The 21,490-nt window shown below is 43.0% G+C and overlaps 1 protein-coding gene across 1 annotated transcript in view; it reads right to left on the bottom strand.

Moving 5' to 3' along the window:
• The window catches only part of LOC134080775 (actin, cytoplasmic 1-like), an 18,289-nt gene extending 1,277 nt beyond the window's left edge, over window positions 1-17,012 (bottom strand). Inside the window, exons 1-7 of the mRNA XM_062537387.1 lie at window positions 16,783-17,012; window positions 15,966-16,015; window positions 15,663-15,696; window positions 13,167-13,309; window positions 7,656-7,895; window positions 2,608-3,046; window positions 472-845 (exon numbers count right to left, since the gene is read on the bottom strand). Of these exons, the coding sequence (XP_062393371.1) occupies window positions 472-845; window positions 2,608-3,046; window positions 7,656-7,895; window positions 13,167-13,309; window positions 15,663-15,672 (1,206 nt within the window). The 5' untranslated portion in view covers window positions 15,673-15,696; window positions 15,966-16,015; window positions 16,783-17,012. The remainder of the gene's footprint in view (window positions 1-471; window positions 846-2,607; window positions 3,047-7,655; window positions 7,896-13,166; window positions 13,310-15,662; window positions 15,697-15,965; window positions 16,016-16,782) is intronic.
• Window positions 17,013-21,490: the final 4,478 nt, after the last annotated feature.

Raw genomic sequence — 21,490 nt, 5'->3', positions numbered from 1 at the left:
ACAAACACGATGCAGATGTCACAACAGCCACCTCATGGTTAGTGTGAGGCAGAGACAGACAGAAGGGACACTCACCCTCATAGTGTGTGTGTGTGTGTGTGTGACCTGGGTCTGGGACATGTGCGTTTGAGTGAGAGACAGAATGTGTGTGTGTGTGTGTGTGTGTGTGTGTGTGTGTGTGTGTGTGACCTGGGTCTGGGACATGTGCATTTGAGTGAGAGACAGAATGTGTGTGTGTGTGTGTGTGTGTGTGTGTGTGTGTGTGTGTGTGTGTGTGTGTGTGTGTGTGTGTGTGTGTGACCTGGGTCTGGGACATGTGCATTTGAGTGAGAGACAGAATGTGTGTGTGTGTGTGTGTGTGTGTGTGTGTGTGTGTGTGTGTGTGACCTGGGTCTGGGACATGTGCGTTTGAGTGAGAGACAGAATGTGTGTGTGTGTGTGTGTGTGTGTGTGTGTGAATGAGACACTCACCTTGATCCACATGGTGGAGGGTGCCAGTGATGTGATCTCTTTCTGCATGCGGTCAGCAAAGCCTGGGTACATGGTGGTGCCGCCGGACAGCACAATATTGGGGTACACGTCTGGGTACATGGTGGTGCCGCCGGACAGCACAATATTGGGGTACACGTCTGGGTACATGGTGGTGCCGCCGGACAGCACAATATTGGGGTACACGTCTGGGTACATGGTGGTGCCGCCGGACAGCACAATATTGGGGTACACGTCTGGGTACATGGTGGTGCCGCCGGACAGCACAATATTGGGGTACACGTGCTTACGCACATCCACGTCGCACTTCATGATGGAGCTGAACGTGGTCTCATGGATGCCACCAGACTTCATACCTGGAGAAGAGGAGAGGGACCTTTAAAGTTGAACACATTTGCCTATTATGGGATACGCCATAAAGCAACTGGAAACACTTGATACCTGGAGAAGAGGAGAGGGACCTTTAAAGTTGAACACATTTGCGTATTATGGGATACGCCATAAAGCAACTGGAAACACTTGATACCTGGAGAAGAGGAGAGGGACCTTTAAAGTTGAACACATTTGCGTATTATGGGATACGCCATAAAGCAACTGGAAACACTTGACCTTTAAAGTTGAACACATTTGCATATTATGGGATACGCCATAAAGCAACTGGAAACACTTGACAAATATGACCTTTAAAGTTGAACACATTTGCGTATTATGGGATACGCCATAAAGCAACTGGAAACACTTGACCTTTAAAGTTGAACACATTTGCATATTATGTGATACGCCATAAAGCAACTGGAAACACTTGACAAATATGACAAATGGCAGAAGTGGCAGAAGAGAAAAAGAGGAAAAGTGGCAAAAACCTGAGAGTCAGCAGTCCAATGTGGAGGCCTTCGTAGACCAGGTGGGAGACCTGGCCCACAGTGCCCCTGCTGCTGAGGAGTTGATATCGCACATTAAAATGCACTCATCCTTAACCAGTAGACCAGGTGGGAGACCTGTTTGATATCGCACATTAAAATGCACTCATCCTTAACCAGTAGACCAGGTGGGAGACCTGTTTGATATCGCACACTAAAATGCACTCATCCTTAACCAGTAGACCAGGTGGGAGACTTGTTTGATATCGCACATTGGTTAAGGATGAGTGCATTTTAATGTGCGATATCAAACAAGTCTCCCACCTGGTCTCCCATTTTAATGCTCTTACTGCTCACCGAGCGCCACTGTGGCAGGTATGCAAGTGTGTGCATCACCTCACTGTGTGCTGTGTGTGTTTCACTAATTCACGGATTGGGATATACAGTATGCAGGTGTGTGTATCACCTCACTGTGTGCTGTGTGTGTTTCACTAATTCACGGATTGGGATGTACAGTATGCAGGTAGGCACCTCACTGTGTGCTGTGTGTGTTTCACTAATTCACGGATTGGGATATACAGTATACAGAGACCAAATTTCCCTCACAAGATGAAAATGGGTGATCCCGTGTCCAATCAGGACACTTTCGGACCTCATCGGCACGGATGAGAAACTTGGTATGCTGATTTAGTCATATGAGAAACCCTCAGAAATGAATTTGCACGCTTCTTGCATCAATATTAAGGGAGATTCAGACTAAGAAAGTTTGAATAAATTGGGGTGGGGACTATACCTTTAACTTATTATATCTCTAAGTCACACAGAAATGTTATTATTAGTTCAGTTTTTGTTTTGTGTTAAAGGTGAAGTACTGGTTTCATTTATTCTCACTGACCACTGAAGAAGCTAACCGGTGAATACCCTGACCACTGAAGAAGCTAACCGGTGAATACCCTGACCACTGAAGAAGTTAACCGGTGAATACCCTGACCACTGAAGAAGTTAACCGGTGAATACCCTGACCACTGAAGAAGCTAACCGGTGAATACCCTGACCACTGAAGAAGCTAACCAGTGAATACCCTGACCACTGAAGAAGTTAACCGGTGAATACCCTGACCACTGAAGAAGTTAACCGGTGAATACCCTGACCACTGAAGAAGCTAACCGGTGAATACCCTGACCACTGAAGAAGCTGTATGTGTGTGTGTGTGTGTGTGTGTGTGTGTGTGTGTGTGTGTGTGTGTCTGGGCACTCACCCAAGATGGAGGGCTGGAAGAGCACCTCGGGGCAGCGGAACCTCTCGTTGCCGATGGTGATGACCTGTCCGTCGGGCAGCTCGTAGCTCTTCTCCAGAGAAGAGGAGGATGCGGCGGTGCCCATCTCCTGCTCGAAGTCCAGCGCCACGTAGCACATCTTCTCCTTGATGTCGCGCACGACGTCCCTCTCGGCCGTGGTGGTGAAGCTGTAGCCGCGCTCCGTCAGGATCTTCATCAGGTAGTCGGTCAGGTCGCGGCCAGCCAAGTCCAGACGCAGGGTGGCGTGAGGGGGGCTGTAGCCCTCGTAGATGGGCATTGTGTGGGTGACCCCATCGCCAGAGTCCACGATGATACCCGTGTTACGACCAGAGGCGTAGAAGGCCAGCACAGGGGAGATGGCTATGTACATGGCGGGAGTGTTGAAGCTCTCAAACATCACCTGTGGAGAGACACACATGAGAACAGACTATTCAGCTGAAGCTCTCAAACATCACCTGTGGAGCACAAGAGACACACATGAGAACAGACTATTCAGCTGAAGCTCTCAAACATCACCTGTGGAGAGACACACATGAGAACAGACTATTCAGCTGAAGCTCTCAAACATCACCTGTGGAGAGACACACATGAGAACAGATTATTCAGCTGAAGCTCTCAAACATCAGCTGTGGAGAGACACACATGAGAACAGACTATTCAGTTGAAGCTCTCAAACATCAGCTGTGGAGCACAAGAGACACACATGAGAACAGACTATTCAGCTGAAGCTCTCAAACATGACCTGTGGAGAGACACACATGAGAACAGACTATTCAGCTGAAGCTCTCAAACATCACCTGTGGAGCACCACACATGAGAACAGACTATTCAGTTGAAGCTCTCAAACATCAGCTGTGGAGCACAAGAGACACACATGAGAACAGACTATTCAGCTGAAGCTCTCAAACATCACCTGTGGAGCACAAGAGACACATGAGAACAGACTATTCAGCTGAAGCTCTCAAACATCACCTGTGGAGAGACACACATGAGAACAGATTATTCAGCTGAAGCTCTCAAACATCACCTGTGGAGAGACACACATGAGAACAGACTATTCAGCTGAAGCTCTCAAACATCAGCTGTGGAGCACAAGAGACACACATGAGAACAGACTATTCAGCTGAAGCTCTCAAACATCACCTGTGGAGAGACACACATGAGAACAGATTATTCAGCTGAAGCTCTCAAACATCACCTGTGGAGGACAAGACACACACATGAGAACAGACTATTCAGTTGAAGCTCTCAAACATCAGCTGTGGAGCACAAGAGACACACATGAGAACAGACTATTCAGTTGAAGCTCTCAAACATCACCTGTGGAGAGACACACATGAGAACAGACTATTCAGCTGAAGCTCTCAAACATCACCTGTGGAGCACAAGACACACATGAGAACAGACTATTCAGCTGAAGCTCTCAAACATCAGCTGTGGAGACACACATGAGAACAGACTATTCAGTTGAAGCTCTCAAACATCAGCTGTGGAGCACAAGAGACACACATGAGAACAGACTATTCAGCTGAAGCTCTCAAACATCAGCTGTGGAGCACAAGAGACACATGAGAACAGACTATTCAGCTGAAGCTCTCAAACATCACCTGTGGAGACAAGACACACATGAGAACAGACTATTCAGTTGAAGCTCTCAAACATCACCTGTGGAGCACAAGAGACACACATGAGAACAGACTATTCAGTTGAAGCTCTCAAACATCAGCTGTGGAGCACAAGAGACACACATGAGAACAGACTATTCAGTTGAAGCTCTCAAACATCAGCTGTGGAGAGACACACATGAGAACAGACTATTCAGCTGAAGCTCTCAAACATCACCTGTGGAGCACAAGAGACACACATGAGAACAGACTATTCAGTTGAAGCTCTCAAACATCAGCTGTGGAGAGACACACATGAGAACAGATTATTCAGCTGAAGCTCTCAAACATCACCTGTGGAGAGACACACATGAGAACAGACTATTCAGCTGAAGCTCTCAAACATCAGCTGTGGAGCACAAGAGACACACATGAGAACAGACTATTCAGTTGAAGCTCTCAAACATCAGCTGTGGAGAGACACACATGAGAACAGACTATTCAGCTGAAGCTCTCAAACATCACCTGTGGAGGACAAGAGACACACATGAGAACAGACTATTCAGTTGAAGCTCTCAAACATCACCTGTGGAGGACCACACATCGGGCCTTGAGAACTGAATTCCACTTCCTGTCATTCCAATTCAAATTCAGCTTCCTGTGGACTGGAGTCAATTCAATTCAAATTCGAGTTCCTAAATACTTTTCTGAGTTCTGCATATACGTTAGGCCAAGCACTCTGAAAAAGAGACATAAGAGACTGAGTGAAGCCTGCACCTACCATACAAGTAATTAAAGAGTTCAATTGAAAATTCATTAGGATCCAAACAGAGATGAAGTTAGAAGCGACAAAACACCTCCATGTTTTCCCTATCAAAATACAGTTACACGAGTAGTCACACGACCAAGTATGGTGAGACAAAATAAAACGTGGTGCATTTGTAAGCAGGTAAGAGGGATAACTATATTGTGTGGCGCAATAATATCCTGCACTTTCAGTTTCACTTTGGAGTGAGAATATTACTGCGCAGAGTCTAAGTGCTCCCAATGTTATTGCGCCCAATGTTATTGCTCCCAATGTTATTGCGCCACAACCTGTAGTAGAATTAAAGAAAATGGTGCATCCCAAGGCTTCAACCTGCAAAACTGATCTGGCAACTGGAATCAGAGAAAGTTGGAGCCAGATTGATGAAGAGTACTGATTGTCACTCATTAAGTCCATGCCTCAGAGACTGTAAGCTGTTATAAAAGCCAGAGGTGGTGCAACAAAGTACTAGTGGTGCGTTGAAGTGTTCTTTTGTCAATTTGTTTTTCATGATTCCATATTTTTTTCCTTGGAATTGAGTGATTCCATATTTTTTTCCCCTCTGGCTGGTCTAAAACAAGCAACTGTTACTGATTAACTAATTTTTTTCTTGATTTCCTTTAATGTTTCCTAAAGCCAGAAAGTTGCCATTTCAAATGAACTTAGTTTTGTGTCATGTCTGTGATCTGGCTTTTTTCTAAAAAATTAAACAACTGGATTAACATCCTCCAAGACTGGTGATTCCATATTTTTTGCCAGGGGTTGTATATATACACTACCGCTCAAAAGTTTGGGGTCACTTAGAAATTTCCTTATTTTTGAAAGAAAAACACTGTTTTTTTTTAACAGTGCTTTAAACTAATCTAAGTCTAAACTAATCTATACATTGCTAATATAAATGACTATTCTAGCTGCAAATGTCTGCAATATCTGCAGACATTTGCAATATCTACATAGGTGTATAGAGGCCCATTTCCAGCAACTATCACTCCAGTGTTCTAATGGTACAATGTGTTTGCTCATTGGGTCAGAAGGCTAATGGATGATTAGAAAACCCTTGTGCAATTATGTTAGCACAGCTGAAAACAGTTTAGCTGGTTAGAGAAGCTATAAAACTGACCTTCCTTTGAGCTAGTTGAGTATCTGGAGCATCACATTTGTGGGGATGATTAAACGCTCAAAATGGCCAGAAAAAGAGAACTTTCATGTGAAACTCGGCAGTCTATTCTTGTTCTTAGAAATGAAGGCTATTCCATGCGAGAAATTGCCAAGAAACTGAAGATTTCCTACAACGGTGTGTACTACTCCCTTCAGAGAACAGCACAAACAGGCTCTAACCAGAGTAGAAAGAGAAGTGGGAGGCCCCGCTGCACAACTGAGCAAGAAGATAAGTACATTAGAGTCTCTAGTTTGAGAAATAGACGCCTCACAGGTCCTCAACTGGCAGCTTCATTAAATAGTACCCGCACAACGCCAGTGTCAACATCTACAGTGAAGAGGCGACTCCGGGATGCTGGCCTTCAGGGCAGAGTGGCAAAGAAAAAGCCATATCTAAGACTGGCCAATAAAAGAAAAAGATTAATATGGGCAAAAGAACACAGACATTGGACAGAGGAAGATTGGAAAAAAGTATTATGGACGGACGAATCGAAGTTTGAGGTGTTTGGATCACACAGAAGAACATTTGTGAGACGCAGAACAACTGAAAAGATGCTGGAAGAGTGCCTGACGCCATCTGTCAAGCATGGTGGGGGTAACGTGATGGTCTGGGGTTGCTTTGGTGCTGGTAAGGTGGGAGATTTGTTCAGGGTTAAAGGGATTCTGAATAAGGAAGGCTATCACTCCATTTTGCAACGCCATGCCATACCCTGTGGACAGCGCTTGATTGGAGCCAATTTCATCCTACAACAGGACAATGACCCAAAGCACACCTCCAAGTTGTGCAAGAACTATTTAGAGAAGAAGCAGGCAGCTGGTATTCTATCTGTAATGGAGTGGCCAGCGCAGTCACCAGATCTAAACCCCATTGAGCTGTTGTGGGAGCAGCTTGACCGTATGGTACGTAAGAAGTGTCCATCCAGCCAATCCAACTTGTGGGAGGGGCTTCTAGAAGCATGGGGTGAAATTTCTCCTGATTACCTCAACAAATTAACAGCTAGAATGCCCAAGGTCTGCAATGCTGTAATTGCTGCAAATGGAGGATTCTTTGACGAAAGCAAAGTTTGAAGGAAAAAAAATATTATTTCAAATAAAAATCATTATTTCCAACCTTGTCAATGTCTTGACTATATCTTCTATTCATTTTACAACTCATGGTGGTAAATAAGTGTGACTTTTCGTGGAAAACACAAAATTTTCTGGGTGACCCCAAACTTTTGAACGGTAGTGTATATATTTTTTTTTACAATTTGTTTCCCCAGTAATTTCAGTAGAAATGCCTTTAGATATTGGTATTTGATTTATCTTTACTCAATCAAAACAACTAAAAAGTAATTTGATTGATATTTCCTGAAATACACAGTTAAATAACATTACTTTTGAATTTTTAAAAAAATGGATATATAGCGTTTTTGAATCAAACTCTTCAATTTGTTTTGTACCTGTGCCATCGTCTCCCTGTTGGCCATGGGGTTCAGGGGGGCCTCTGTGAGCAGGACGGGGTGCTCCTCGGGGGCAACACGCAGCTGGTTGTAGAAGGTGTGATGCCAGATCTTCTCCATGTCGTCCCAGTCGGTGACAATACCGTGCTCAATGGGGTACTTCAGTGTGAGGATATCCCTCTTGCTCTGAGCCTCGTCTCCCACGTACGAGTCCTTCTGTCCAATACCCACCATCACACCCTACACACACACACACACACACACACACACACACACAGATTAGGGCTGGGCGATTATACAATCTCGATTTGTGATCGCGATCAAATTAAGTTCGATCACGGTGATCAGCTGTGGGTATACTTTCTCGATCACGTGCATAACATGCTGCAGCAAAGTGCACGACAACCATCACAACCCGCTTTCCTGACACCGGACTGTCTGCATGCATGCACCCAACATTTTCAACAGTGCGCCTGAAAAAAATTCTAGGTCGCACTGGTGCGCCTGGTGAAAGCATATATTTCTTTCACAAGTTGCCATGTAAACGTGGCTGCTAGACTATGCGTGCAACTTTACCAAACTGTACAGTATATAACCCTCTCTCCTGGGACCGCTTTCTCTCGCTCTCCCTCTCCCTCTCCCTCTCTCTCTCTCTCTCTCTCTGTCTCTCGTGCGCGGCGCGCTTAATGAACACCCCCCCTCGACATGTACATTCACAATCGTGAAATCAATGACGTAGGCCTATAGAAGACGACTAGCGAAATCATAATTAAAATTCGGTTAGCATCATAGCATACTGCACAAATTTTATTAAAACTCTTGCATTCAAGTTGACTGATCATCTCAATGTTTTCCAGCTCCAAGACTCAAAAGGGCCTGTCCCAAGGAGAAAAAGTATTGGCCTACCTTGAAACTTAAACACACGTGGGGAAACTGAACAGTCCAAACAGTATAATAGGCTAGCCAACTAATGCTATGCTACCTGTACTTTGTTTACAATATTTCGAGGCTTCAAGCCGACAGCTGAATTAAAGAGGCGGAGTTGTAATATGAAGTGTCATGAATGTCATGAATATCCGAAATTTCAGTAGGCCTATGTAGAAAGCATTATACAGTGTATGTGTGTATATATATACGTATATATATATATATATATATATATATAATTATTTATAAAGAATATGCATATTCCTTATATATTGTGTTTCAAATAAAGACAAGCTTTTTCTACGCCTTATTGTTAAAAAATCATTCACATTATTTACATATGAAAGGAGTGCGATAAAATTTTGTCCTGGTGCACCTAAAATAAAAACCTAGGCGCACTGGTGCAACCAACGCAAAAAGTTAGTCTGGAGCCCTGACCCTATGAGCCCGACGGATGCAAAGTGCGTCAGATAAAAAAAATTGTGATTAAAAATCGAGATCGTTCAATATGGGAAAAATAATCGTGATCAATTTTTTTGCCATATCGCCCAGCCCTAACACAGATGCAAGTCACTTCAGTGTGAGGATGTCTCTTTTCCTCTGAGCCTCTTCTCCCACGTATGAATCCTTCTGTCCCATACGACCATCACACCCTACACACACACATGCACAGATATTAGAGGAAACACTTTGAGGTTTGGCTCAATTCCCAAAAGGACGGGGAAAAGGCACTATTGCCAAGTCAATACCATACCGACCATCACACCCTACACACACACACACACACACACACACACACACACACACACACACACACACACAGATATTAGAGGCAACACTTTGAGGTTTTGCTCAATTCCCAAAAGGACGGGGAAAAGGCATTATTGCCAAGTAAATACCATACCGACCATCACACCCTACACACACGCACAGATATTAGAGGAAACACTTTGAGGTTTGGCTCAATTCCCAAAAGGACGGGGAAAAGGCACTATTGCCAAGTAAATACCATACCGACCATCACACCCTACACACACGCACAGATATTAGAGGAAACACTTTGAGGTTTGGCTCAATTCCCAAAAGGACGGGGAAAAGGCACTATTGCCAAGTCAATACTAAAGTGACCCAAAAGGACAGGGAAAAGGCACTATGGCCAAGTAAATACTAAAATGACCCAAAAGGACGATGAAAAGGCACTATTACCAAGTAAATACTAAAGTGACCCATAAGACACAAGTCAGAAAACGGTTGGCACAACTTGAGCATCATGAGTCTCTACATTCATGAGATACATACATGCATATCTGGCTGACATGTTTAAAACTGTGTGAAATTAAATTGAAGTGAAGGATAATTATGACTCCCTCTGAAAGCATGCCAAATTTCGTAGAATTCCATTCATGTTGGGCCATGGGATAAATAAATATACATAATACATATACATATACATATACATATGTGACCCTGTAAAGCGGAAACCAGTCGTTTCGGTAAAATTTATTAAATTAAGTTATTGTGCTCACGTGAACGGTCATAAACTAACAGGGTATCTGCACATTTTTTATCAACAAATTTAATGACTTTTAAGACCTTTTTAAGACCTCTAAGAATAAAAATTAAGACCATTACCACGGCAAAAAAATATATATAAAAAGTACGCTCTAGGCTGTTCAGTTTACCAAAGCACATTTGTATTTGAGTGACCGTGCAAATAGTGCACGTCAGGCAACTGCCTTCTCAATACTACAACAATACTGCTGTAAATAACGTACAAACAGTGTGTAAACAAATCAAGTTGCAAATTACAAGTTAAACACAGTTAAAAAATGGACAAGGCTCCCGACTAACTTTTTGCGTTGGTTGCACTGGTGCGCCTAACTTTTTTTCAGGTGCACCAGCACAAAATTTAGGTGCACCCACATTTTTCATTGCATAGCTTTCTAACAGCAAAAGGTCACATTTTTATCGCACTCCTTTCATATAATGTGAATGATTTTTTATAAATATATTTCATAAAAAATCATTCACATTATAATCATTCAAACTAAATATTGTGAATGTGTTATTTGGATTAAATGTGCATGTCGAGGGGTGGGTGTCCATTGAGTGCGCACGAGAGAGAGAGAGAAAGAGAGAGGGCCAAGCCGAGGAGGTTTACTTCTATATTGTTTGGTAAAGTTGCACGCATAGTCTACAATGAAAACAGGCGAAAGAAATGTATGCTCTCACCCGAAAAGCGTCAGGTGCACCATTGCAACCTCGAATATTTTTCAGTCGCATTCTTAAAAATCTTGGCTCGCGTCTGCCACTCTTAAACACTATCTCCGTCTGTAGGAACGCACACGCTACTTTTTACTGTGTTGTTATATTGTAACACCCATAATATTTGAGTGTGTCTACATTTGCAAAGCTGACGAAACGGACTCGGCACGACATGAAATTTAAGACCTCCTCATCGGAAATTCTAGCATTCAAGACATTTTAAGACCTTGAAAATCCCAAAAAATAAATAAGACGTTTTAAGACTTTTTAAGGACCCGCGGGGACCCTGACTAAGCTTTCCAACGATATGTATATCGAGGGTATTACACAAACTAGCGCTAAGATAACCGCATCCAAAGTTGACATGGTTCTCCTGTCATGAAATGCCAGAAGAGGAGAAATCACTTTTTTAAGCGGCGCGTGCACAATGGGAATAATAATAATAATAAATAATAATACATTTTATTTATAATGCACTTTACATCAGAGATCTCAAAGTGCTACAGGTTAAAAACAAAAATAATAATGAGCAATTTCATTAAAAAGAAAACAAAAAAGAGGAAAAAGAAAAAGGTTTAAGAACATCTAAAAGGGACCAAAAGCTTTGCTAAAAAGAAATGTCTTTAGGTCTTTTTTAAAACAGTCAATGGATTGTGGTGCCCTCAAGGTGTCAGGGAGGGCATTCCATAGACGCGGGGCAGCAGCACAGAAAGCCCTGTCTCCCATGGTCCTAAGTCTGGTTCTGGGTATGTGGAGGAGGTTTGAGTGAGTGGAGCGGAGGGAGCGTGTTGTGTTTTGTGGATTGATTATTTCTTTGAGGTAGGGGGGTGCATGACCATGAATGCATTGGTGAGTGAGGAGGGAAATCTTGTACTCAATCCTGCTGGAGACCGGAAGCCAGTGGAGTGAGTGGAGGATGGGGGTAATGTGCTCATGTTTCCGCACTCTCATCAGGATCCTAGCTGCAGAGTTTTGGATGTACTGGAGTCTCTGCAGACTCTTGCTAGGGATCCCAATGAGAAGTGCGTTACAGTAGTCCAGTCTGGAGGAGATAAAGGCATCTGAGAGAGAGAGGATGGGGCGGAGTTGGGGCGAGAGGATGGGGAGAGAGGATGGGGCAGAATGACAGCAAATGTGTTGAATCATTGCCGGGTTTAACAGTCAAAACGTATGTTTTTCCGTGAAATGCGTTCACGATATGAAACTGTTGACTGTATACAGTCGAATTATGCGAAAACGTGAAATTCAACATTTTAACCCGGACGTTTGTTATTGTCGATTTCCTCAAAATAACGTTGTGCGCAAAACGACTGATTTCGCTTTGAATGGTCACATATATGTATGCTCAATTAGTGACTGTACACCAATTGACCTGTAGATGCCAGGACAAAGTTAATAACTACCAGACTATTAGTTAGACTACCAGTGCTTTGTAAATAAAATTACGGGTCTATGACCTCTGTTTGTTTGTCTGTTTGTTAGCAAGATAACTCAAAAAGTAATGGATGGATTTCGATGAAATTCTGAAAGGTCTGAAATGACCCAAGGAAGAACTTTGGGATTGATCGGTATTATCGTCTGGATTCAGGAGGCGGTGTAATGGCATGCTATGGCCACATGGAGGCGATCTGAATAGTTTAGGCTCAAATAAGACAACCAAGGAAGAACAACACGCCAGCGCCAAGCAAAAAGCACACAGCATAAGGTGCCTCTCATTCAGCGTTTATACGCCTCGATCCTCACTGATCTACATAAAGAAAGATAGAAGAAGGGATAGACTATCCCATTGTTGCGCCCCATCATTCCTTATGTAGATCAGTGAGGATCGAGGCCCGAGGAGCGAGGGAGGACGTATAAATGCTGAATGAGAGGCACCTCATGACTTCACTCAGACCATACAGTACACACACACGCACACGCACACACGCACGCACAGACACACACACACACACCCCCACACACACACACACACACACACACACACACACCCACACACACACACACCCACACACGACACCCACACACACACACACACACACTTCAATCTCCAACCAAGCTGGCGGCCCACATGGATCATAAGATTCAATTGCTGGCTTCAAAATGGCTTCCGGTTTAATAGCAGGCGGAGGTACTGTAGCTGCGCTCTCCGAGTGCTTTTCTAGTTCCATACGGTGCACTTCCTGATAGAGTAAACGTGATCTCACCTGATGTCTGGCATTATTCTATACGGTGCACATCCTGATAGAGTAAAGTGATCTCACCTGATGTCTGGCATTATTCTATACGGTGCACTTCCTGATAGAGTAAACGTGATCTCACCTGATCCCTGGGTCTGCCGACGATGGAAGGGAACACGGCATGGGGAGCGTCCTCTCCAGCAAAGCCAGCTTTGCACATTCCAGAGCCGTTGTCAATGACAACAGTTCTGACTTTGTCCTCCCCAACTGTCACATTCAGGTGCATTGAAACAAGTGAAATATTTAACTGAGTATATTTAGATATACTGTACAAATGAACATCAATATTAAGATTAATTCATTCGGTTGATTTATGGTAAAACAGCTTGTCTTCAATATTTGTTGGGAATCTTGAAAAAAATTACAAAAAAACCCCATGATGTTTTTGTTTATCATAAAATGGTACAAGCACAGACACTTCAGGATGGAATGGTGTTCATTTCTCAACAGCACTAGAAGCAGAACTACACTGCATATCTCAGCTCCTGCAAAGTGCGCTCTATAAACTAGACCACATCTACAAAGTGCGCTCTATAAACTAGACTGCATATCTGAGGTAGCCTACTGCAAAGTGCACTCTATAAACTAGACTGCATATCTGAGGTAGCCTACTGCAAAGTGCGCTCTATAAACTAGACTGCATATCTGAGGTAGCCTACTGCAAAGTGCACTCTATAAACTAGACTGCATTTCTGAGGTAGCCTACTGCAAAGTGCGCTCTATAAACTAGACTGCATTTCTGAGGTAGCCTACTGCAAAGTGCGCTCTATAAACTAGACTGCATTTCTGAGGTATCCTATTGCAAAGTGCACTCTATAAACTAGACTGCATATCTGAGGTAGCCTACTGCAAAGTGCGCTCTATAAACAAGACCACATCTGCAAAGTGCGCACTATAAACTAGACCACATCTACAAAGTGTGCTCTATAAACTAGACCACATCTGCAAAGTGTGCTCTATAAACTAGACCACATCTACAAAGTTCGCTCTATAAACTAGACCATATCTGAGCTCCTGCAAAGTGCGCTCTATAAACTAGACTGCATATCGGGGGCATATTGGGGGCATATTGGGGCAGCCGTGGTGTGCTGTGTGTTCACTGTGTGCTGTGTGTTCACTAATTCGGTTTAATTGGGTTAAATGCAGAGAACTGAATTTCCCTCACGGGATCAAAAAAGTATATGTTCTATTCTATGTGAGCTCCTGCAAAGTGCGCTCTTTAAACTAGACTGCATATCTGAGGTAGCCTACAACAAAGTGCGCTCTATAAGCTAGACTGCATATCTGAGCTCCTGCAAAGTGTGCTTGCTAAACTAGACTGTATAAGGTAGCCTACTGCAAAGTGCGCTCTATAAACTAGACTGCATATCTGAGGTAGCTTACTGCAAAGTGCGCTCTATAAACTAGACTGCATTTCTGAGGTAGCCTACTGCAAAGTGCGCTCTATAAACTAGACTGCATATCTGAGGTAGCTTACTGCAAAGTGCGCTCTATAAACTAGACTGCATTTCTGAGGTAGCCTACTGCAAAGTGCGCTCTATAAACTAGACTGCATATCTGAGGTAGCTTACTGCAAAGTGCGCTCTATAAACTAGACTGCATATCTGAGGTAGCCTACTGCAAAGTGCGCTCTATAAACTAGACTGCATATATGAGGTATCCTACTGCAAAGTGCGCTCTATAAACTAGACTGCATTTCTGAGGTATCCTACTGCAAAGTGCGCTCTATAAACTAGACTGCATTTCTGAGGTAGCCTACTGCAAAGCGCGCTCTATAAACTAGACTGCATTTCTGAGGTAGCCTACTGCAAAGCGCGCTCTATAAACTAGACTGCATTTCTGAGGTAGCCTACTGCAAAGCGCGCTCTATAAACTAGACTCCATATCTGAGGTAGCCTACTGCAAAGCGCGCTCTATAAACTAGACTGCATTTCTGAGGTAGCCTACTGCAAAGCGCGCTCTATAAACTAGACTCCATATCTGAGGTAGCCTACTGCAAAGCGCGCTCTATAAACTAGACTGCATATCTGATGTAGCCTACTGCAAAATGCGCTCTATAAACTAGACTGCATTTCTGAGGTAGCCTACTGCAAAATGCGCTCTATAAACTAGACTGCATTTCTGATGTAGCCTACTGCAAAGTGCACTCTATAAACTAGACTGCATTTCTGAGGTAGCTTACTGCAAAGTGCAGCACCCACAGAGCTCACAGTCATCTCAAAAACAAGCCTATTTAAAAACACATCGCATTATGGAGCAAGCCTATTTAAAAACCAATCGCATTATGGAGCAAGAATCTTCAGACAAGCAGCTTGTTGATTGGAGATACCATGTAGTCAGCATGTGCCACATCTAGGCTACCACCAGGGGGCACTTTACATAGTGAGAACCCAGAGACTAATGCTTGAAAGGGTTCAGTGTGTTCTTCATGTTATAACAGAACGCTTGAAAGGGTACAGTGTGTTCTTCATGTTATAACAGAACACTTGAAAGGGTACAGTGTGTTCTTCATGTTATAACAGAACGCTTGAAAGGGTACAGTGTGTTCTTCAGCTTATCAAAGAATGTCTATACTCACCCGTCGCCATGTGACACACGGTCAGTCAGTTCACCTGGAGGAATGCAAATGAGTCTGATTGGTTAGGCAGTTCACATCTCAGCGAAATCCATCCATTACTTTTTGAGTTATCTTGCTAACAAACAGACAGACAAACAAACAAACATACACCGGTCCCCGATGAAAACATAACCTCCTTGGCGGAGGTAATAAAATGACACACAGAGTGGCCATTTCACTTGCGATCGCATAGTTTTTGTTTTCCATAGAACATTGATTCATCACAAAACAAACATTGATCCATTGACAGTATAAGCAACGTACCTGCATTCACAAATCCATTGAGATCAGATGAGCTGCGACCACATCCAAATCTACAGTAAACATAAGAGGAAGTTAAGAAATTGCCCAGAGCCACGGTTCATGAAGCATTCCAACCAAGAATTCAACTTTATCTAGGGCTATTTTCAGCTGTTACACGAGTGTACGTTTCGTTTAAGCACATGGAATAAACTTTTGAACAGTTTTGAACTTGTTAACACATAGCCCCCCTAACCTGCAACAACAGTGCAGCCAGTGCCCAATTTCAACTGTGATTTCCCATAACTAGCCGATGTAGCATGTTGATAAGGAGCTCCTAGATGTGTGGAGTGAATGTGGAAGCACTAGGATCAATAAAAATGAAGCTATTGACATTTATCGTTGTATCTAGTTTCGGTTTTGCACTTTGCAGACAGTCCCTAGACGATCAGCCGAAAACAGAACGGCCTACCTTACTAGGCTACGGTCAGATAGAACGGCCTCTTAGGTAATGAAAACGTTTTGCATATGATCTATTGAACTGCAAACCTGCCAATTGCTGTCTAACTTCAGGCCAACCTACCCAACTCTGGAGAAGAGGAAAGGAGAGCGATTCATTTGCACACGCGCACCCATACACACACTGTCACAACAACCGCGTGAGACCGATTGTTGTGATGGTAGCAATGGCTTTCCTTTTCCACTGTAACATGATGATAGTGCGGTAGCCTACCCACGATCAGTCCCATTTCCCATTTGCATTCTCTGTATATCGCCTATAAACATTAGTCTTACTTACCAACTGCACTTCCTGTATATCGCCTGTAAACATTAGTCTTACCTACTGCACTTCCTGAGGCTCTGTCTTCCCTTCTGCTGTCCCATTGCGGAAGCGCGTTTTGCGTAGGGATAACGCTTTAAGCCTACGACATCACACAAGTTTTTGATGCATTTTAGATTTTGTTGTTTACTTCCTCTTCTTCTTCTGAAGGGGTGGCCGGCCGGCCGGCATCCAAAAAGTGGCATTGCTGCCATCTATGGACGTAGTGCCTTACTGCATATCCTTCTAAAAAGCAGGCTACATTCCGTCCAACTTGGCCCTCCTTGTGGAATACTTCTCGGAGATACAGTACTTCTTCCAAGGCAATTTATCGCAATTCTCTGAGTAGATCTTGTCTTTGGTGGTCATAGTTTCTGCACGAAATCAGAAAACACAAGCCACTCTGTTGTCACCTGTACAGTGCTGTTCAGAAATGTATGACACATCACATCCGAAATCTAGAAATAATAACGTATGGTCCTTCACAAACATTAATTGAATAAGTTACCCCTCTAGATAATGAGAATATAAGTCTCTCTTTGTTTTTTCACTGTTGCTGTTGCCATTTTAAAAGTTTCCTGCCACTTACCTTTACCCTCTGCCTTAGATATTTATATTGACATCTATGGGTTCGTCTGCTTCCATGGCCAATTTATCAACATTCTCATTTGTTACAATACCTACATGATCTGGGACCCACGCACATGATATTTCTAACCCTCTCCTTTCCACATGTCTAATTGGCAGAAGAATATCATATATTAAGATCTTGTCGACTCTTTGATGACCCGATTCCAATTGATAGCCAACACAGTGTCACCACTTATCTTTCACTCATCTATCAAGACTTTATGGTTCTGGATCCACAGCCATCAGGATTGCACACAATTCAGGCTTGTGCAAAATTCAGAATTGAATTATTGTGCACAATGGATGCAGTCTGGATTCCATGGAGCCTATTTTCACCTCAGGGAAGGAACCAATCGTAGACCGGGGGGACGGCAAGAAGATGAAGATGATGAAGCAATACACCGAAGCTTGTATTTTGGTTAAGAACCAAACCAGCTTTTGTCCAAATCTACACACCTATCACTACTGAAAAATGTACAAATTTAAAAATGTAATTTTGAAGTATTAATACGCTCTACATATGGTATACCCAGGCTATATTTAAAGGGCCTCTTAATAATACTGTGTAAGAGTACTCATCAGTCTCAAGAATTACAATTAAAACAATTAAATTCCAAGGAATTGCCATAAAATTGGCAAATATATGATGTACAATATCACACAGAGTTAAACAGTTATGCAAAGATAATTGTGATGGCTGGTTGCTGTGGTGGTCACAAGGTTGACATCATAGTGGCTAGGTTGTTTCTCTAGCATAATTGAGTTGAACTAGACATTCAGCTTTAGATCATCATGGGCAATAATCATTGATCATTATTCCAAACAAAGTGGCAAAACAACCAAACAAGTTGGTCAAAATAATTGCTGAGAGCCTCTGACCAGGGCTGTACGCTAAGCTTTTTCACTAGGAACACAGGTGCTCCTAAATGAAAAAGTTTAGGAGCACAGAAAAAAATTTAGGAGCACTATGAAATTTCCTTGAAAACCTTCTTGCCTTAAGCAGGATACAGATCATTCACAGCAGTGGCAATCATAGTCTGCTCAAACCCTACACACACAGAAAATGGCTTGTCTTGTTTCTATTTCATATTTTGAATTCAGAATTTGTATACATTTTGTTATCAATTTATAGCTATTATAATTTAGGATCTGCATAATTACTTATAGCTTAAAATATTGATTACACTTGTCTTTAATGATATTACAGGGGTGGTGTGTAGGTCTAATTGAGTGCCTGTCACTTTAAGATGTACGTGAAAATAATTAGGTTTCATTCGGTTTTAGGAAAAGAGTCAAGCATAGTTCAAGGATACATCATGTTTTCATTAAATAACTTAAATGTTCAAAAAACTAACAAAGGTAAAGACAAATATTTCTGGTGTAATAGAAAAGATGAGTGTCCACTGTCCAGTAACGTTAACTTCTATGATTTAGGTAGCCTACCATGGCATGGCATCGTGAGTTGTCACTTTTTCCTTGGTCATGTTGAATTGGCTGGGTGCTTAACTTACTCTACCATGATTCGTCTTGGAGTTTGGTAGGCTATATCTGTTATATCCAATGAGTGACAACCAGTGCTCAAAATAAAACGTTACGGTGTTCTCCTGATAACGTTAGTGGAATGGATTTAATGTGAACGTAACCTCCATACAAAGACGCAGAGTGGCTATATGATGCGCACATTTGCAATGAAAATGTTCCGCCTTTTAAAAGCAGGTGTAGCCTACACCAAATCGTGGTTAAATCCATCATTTAGACAACAGAATCAGTCGGATTTCTTTCATAGAATGCAGGCTGGGGTGAAGCTAACACGGTTTCCACACCGTGTTTATCAACCGTGATAATAATTATATTTGAAATGAACACGGTAATTGTAGGCTATAGTCAACATTCTTATCATGGTTTGCCGTTTCAACGGTAATCGCTACAAAGTCACCAACTGATAACGAACAGATTGAAGAAAAAGAAGAAAGGTTTTGAAGTGACATTTCTTGCGTGTGTGAGAGACAGCGAGGTTGGTGCTGAAAACGTGAGTTTCCATCCAGGAGCGTTAGAGTTATGAAATTTGTATACAGATGCGCTAAAATTGTACTAGCCTATACTTTGATCCACTTGGTGTGGATTTTTAGGAGCAAAATGCGAATAAAAGGGTTGAATTCAGTACTCGCACCTGTGCTCCCATTTCATATTTTCAATTAGCATTAATATATATTTAGTCGCATTTGCGACGAGCTGCTCGCAGTGTACAGCCCTGCCTCTGACACTGAGGAATAAGGTCAAAGGTCAAGGTCACCTGGGGTCATCTAGCACAGTGATTCTTAACCATAGTCCCGCGGCCCAAACCTGGGCCGCCAGCAACCCAAACCTGGGCCGCCAGCAACCCACCGAGGGCCGCAACAAACTTTCAGTTTTGCATCTGTGGGCCGCAAGGGCCGCGGGACTGCCTTCAGGGGTGTCCAAACCAACTGCGCCCCGCCACGCACTTTAATTCGGCCCGCCGAGCATGCATTAGTTTATCATAGATCCGCCACGCACTTAGGTTATCATTGGCTATTCGCTATTTATTTATTTTTTTCAGCAACGACGTTGTGCTTGACATTACTGCAAACTGCCTTACACTCTTCTTAGAGAAAGTTTACATTTACAATATCAATATCAAAACAGCATGTATAGAGATGTTTATAATATTGTATAAACATCTCTATACATGTAATATTGAATGGGCCCCGGGCCACTTTGTACTTTAAAAATTGGGCCTCGAGGTCAGAAAGGTTAAGAACCCCTGATCTAGCACAAGGTCATTGAGGAATGAGGTCAAAGCAAGGAGCTCATCGATGAATGTGGTGTAGATAGGGATATTTAAGGTTTAAAAGTACACGTAAGTAAGATGGTTAACAAGTAAGATGTGTACCTTAACATGACCTTCAGAAAGCCAATTTGATAGTAAACTTGTAATAGGGGAATCATCACTTAGCATATACCGTATAGACATAGCAATGGTAAACTTGTAATAGGGGAATCATTCAATTAGCATACCCATACAGACGTGATACAGATGGTACGGGTTGAGAATGCTCCTTTCTTTGCCGCACATCGGGAATCCCGAAGCATCGGGACTTTGTAATTAAAACGGCAACCGCAAGGGGGCAACATAGACCGCCCTAATAATATGAATGATGTTAGGTGCTACATATGATGTGCTCCCATCTCCCAAGAACTTAAGTCAATGGTTTGGTGAGGATGATAAATGTACACTTTGTTCGTGTGTGGGCAGCCTCCATCATATCCTATCAGGGTGCAAGGTAAGCCTCACCCAGGGGCGCTATACATGGCGTCACAACCAAGTACTGAAATGCTTAGCAGCAGCAATTGAGGATGAGCGGAGAGAAGTTAATTCATTAGCAGCAAGTAAGGATGTTGAGCAAATTAACTTTGTACGTCAGGGGGGTCAACATCGTTCCACGAAGGCCAGGTGTAAAAACGGCTCTTTAGTTAATGGAGCGGGGTGGGAAATGAAGGTTGATCTAGGCCAGCAGATGGCAGTACCTTCGCATATAGTGAGCACTAGGTTGAGACCGGACCTTCTTCTTTGGACAGATAGAGATAAAGTGGTTTACATGGTCGAGTTAACTGTTCCTTGGGAAGACAGAGTAGAAGAGGCCAATGAGTTAAAGAGAGCAAAATACACTGAAATAGCAGAGGAGGCAGCGCAGCGAGGTTGGAGTGTGAGATTAAGGCCTATTGAAATTGGTGCACGAGGGTTTGTGGCCAGATCTGCTATTGGCTTGCTGTCTGAGTTGGGCATTCGTGGATGAAGTCTAAGGCAAGTGGTTAGTAACATGTCTTTGGCAGCAGAACGAGCAAGTGAATGGTTGTGGGTGAGGAGAAGCTCTCCTTCCTGGGGTAAGGTAAGCTAGCTGGCTTATTTGTTCTGTGTTTGTGACACGGTGACTAGGGTTATGGTGTGTTCCTGTTGCTGAGTTGACCCACAACGGCAACATGGTAGCATGTAGCATAGCTGGCTTATTTGCTCTGTGTTTGTGACACGGTGACTAGGGTTATGGTGTGTTCATGTTGCTGAGTTGACCCACAACGGCAC

Source organism: Sardina pilchardus, chromosome 1 (assembly GCF_963854185.1).
Source record: "Sardina pilchardus chromosome 1, fSarPil1.1, whole genome shotgun sequence".
Lineage (NCBI taxonomy): Eukaryota > Metazoa > Chordata > Actinopteri > Clupeiformes > Clupeidae > Sardina > Sardina pilchardus.
Note: the sequence above shows the minus strand (reverse complement) of the source record. Positions and strands in the feature narration are given on the sequence as shown.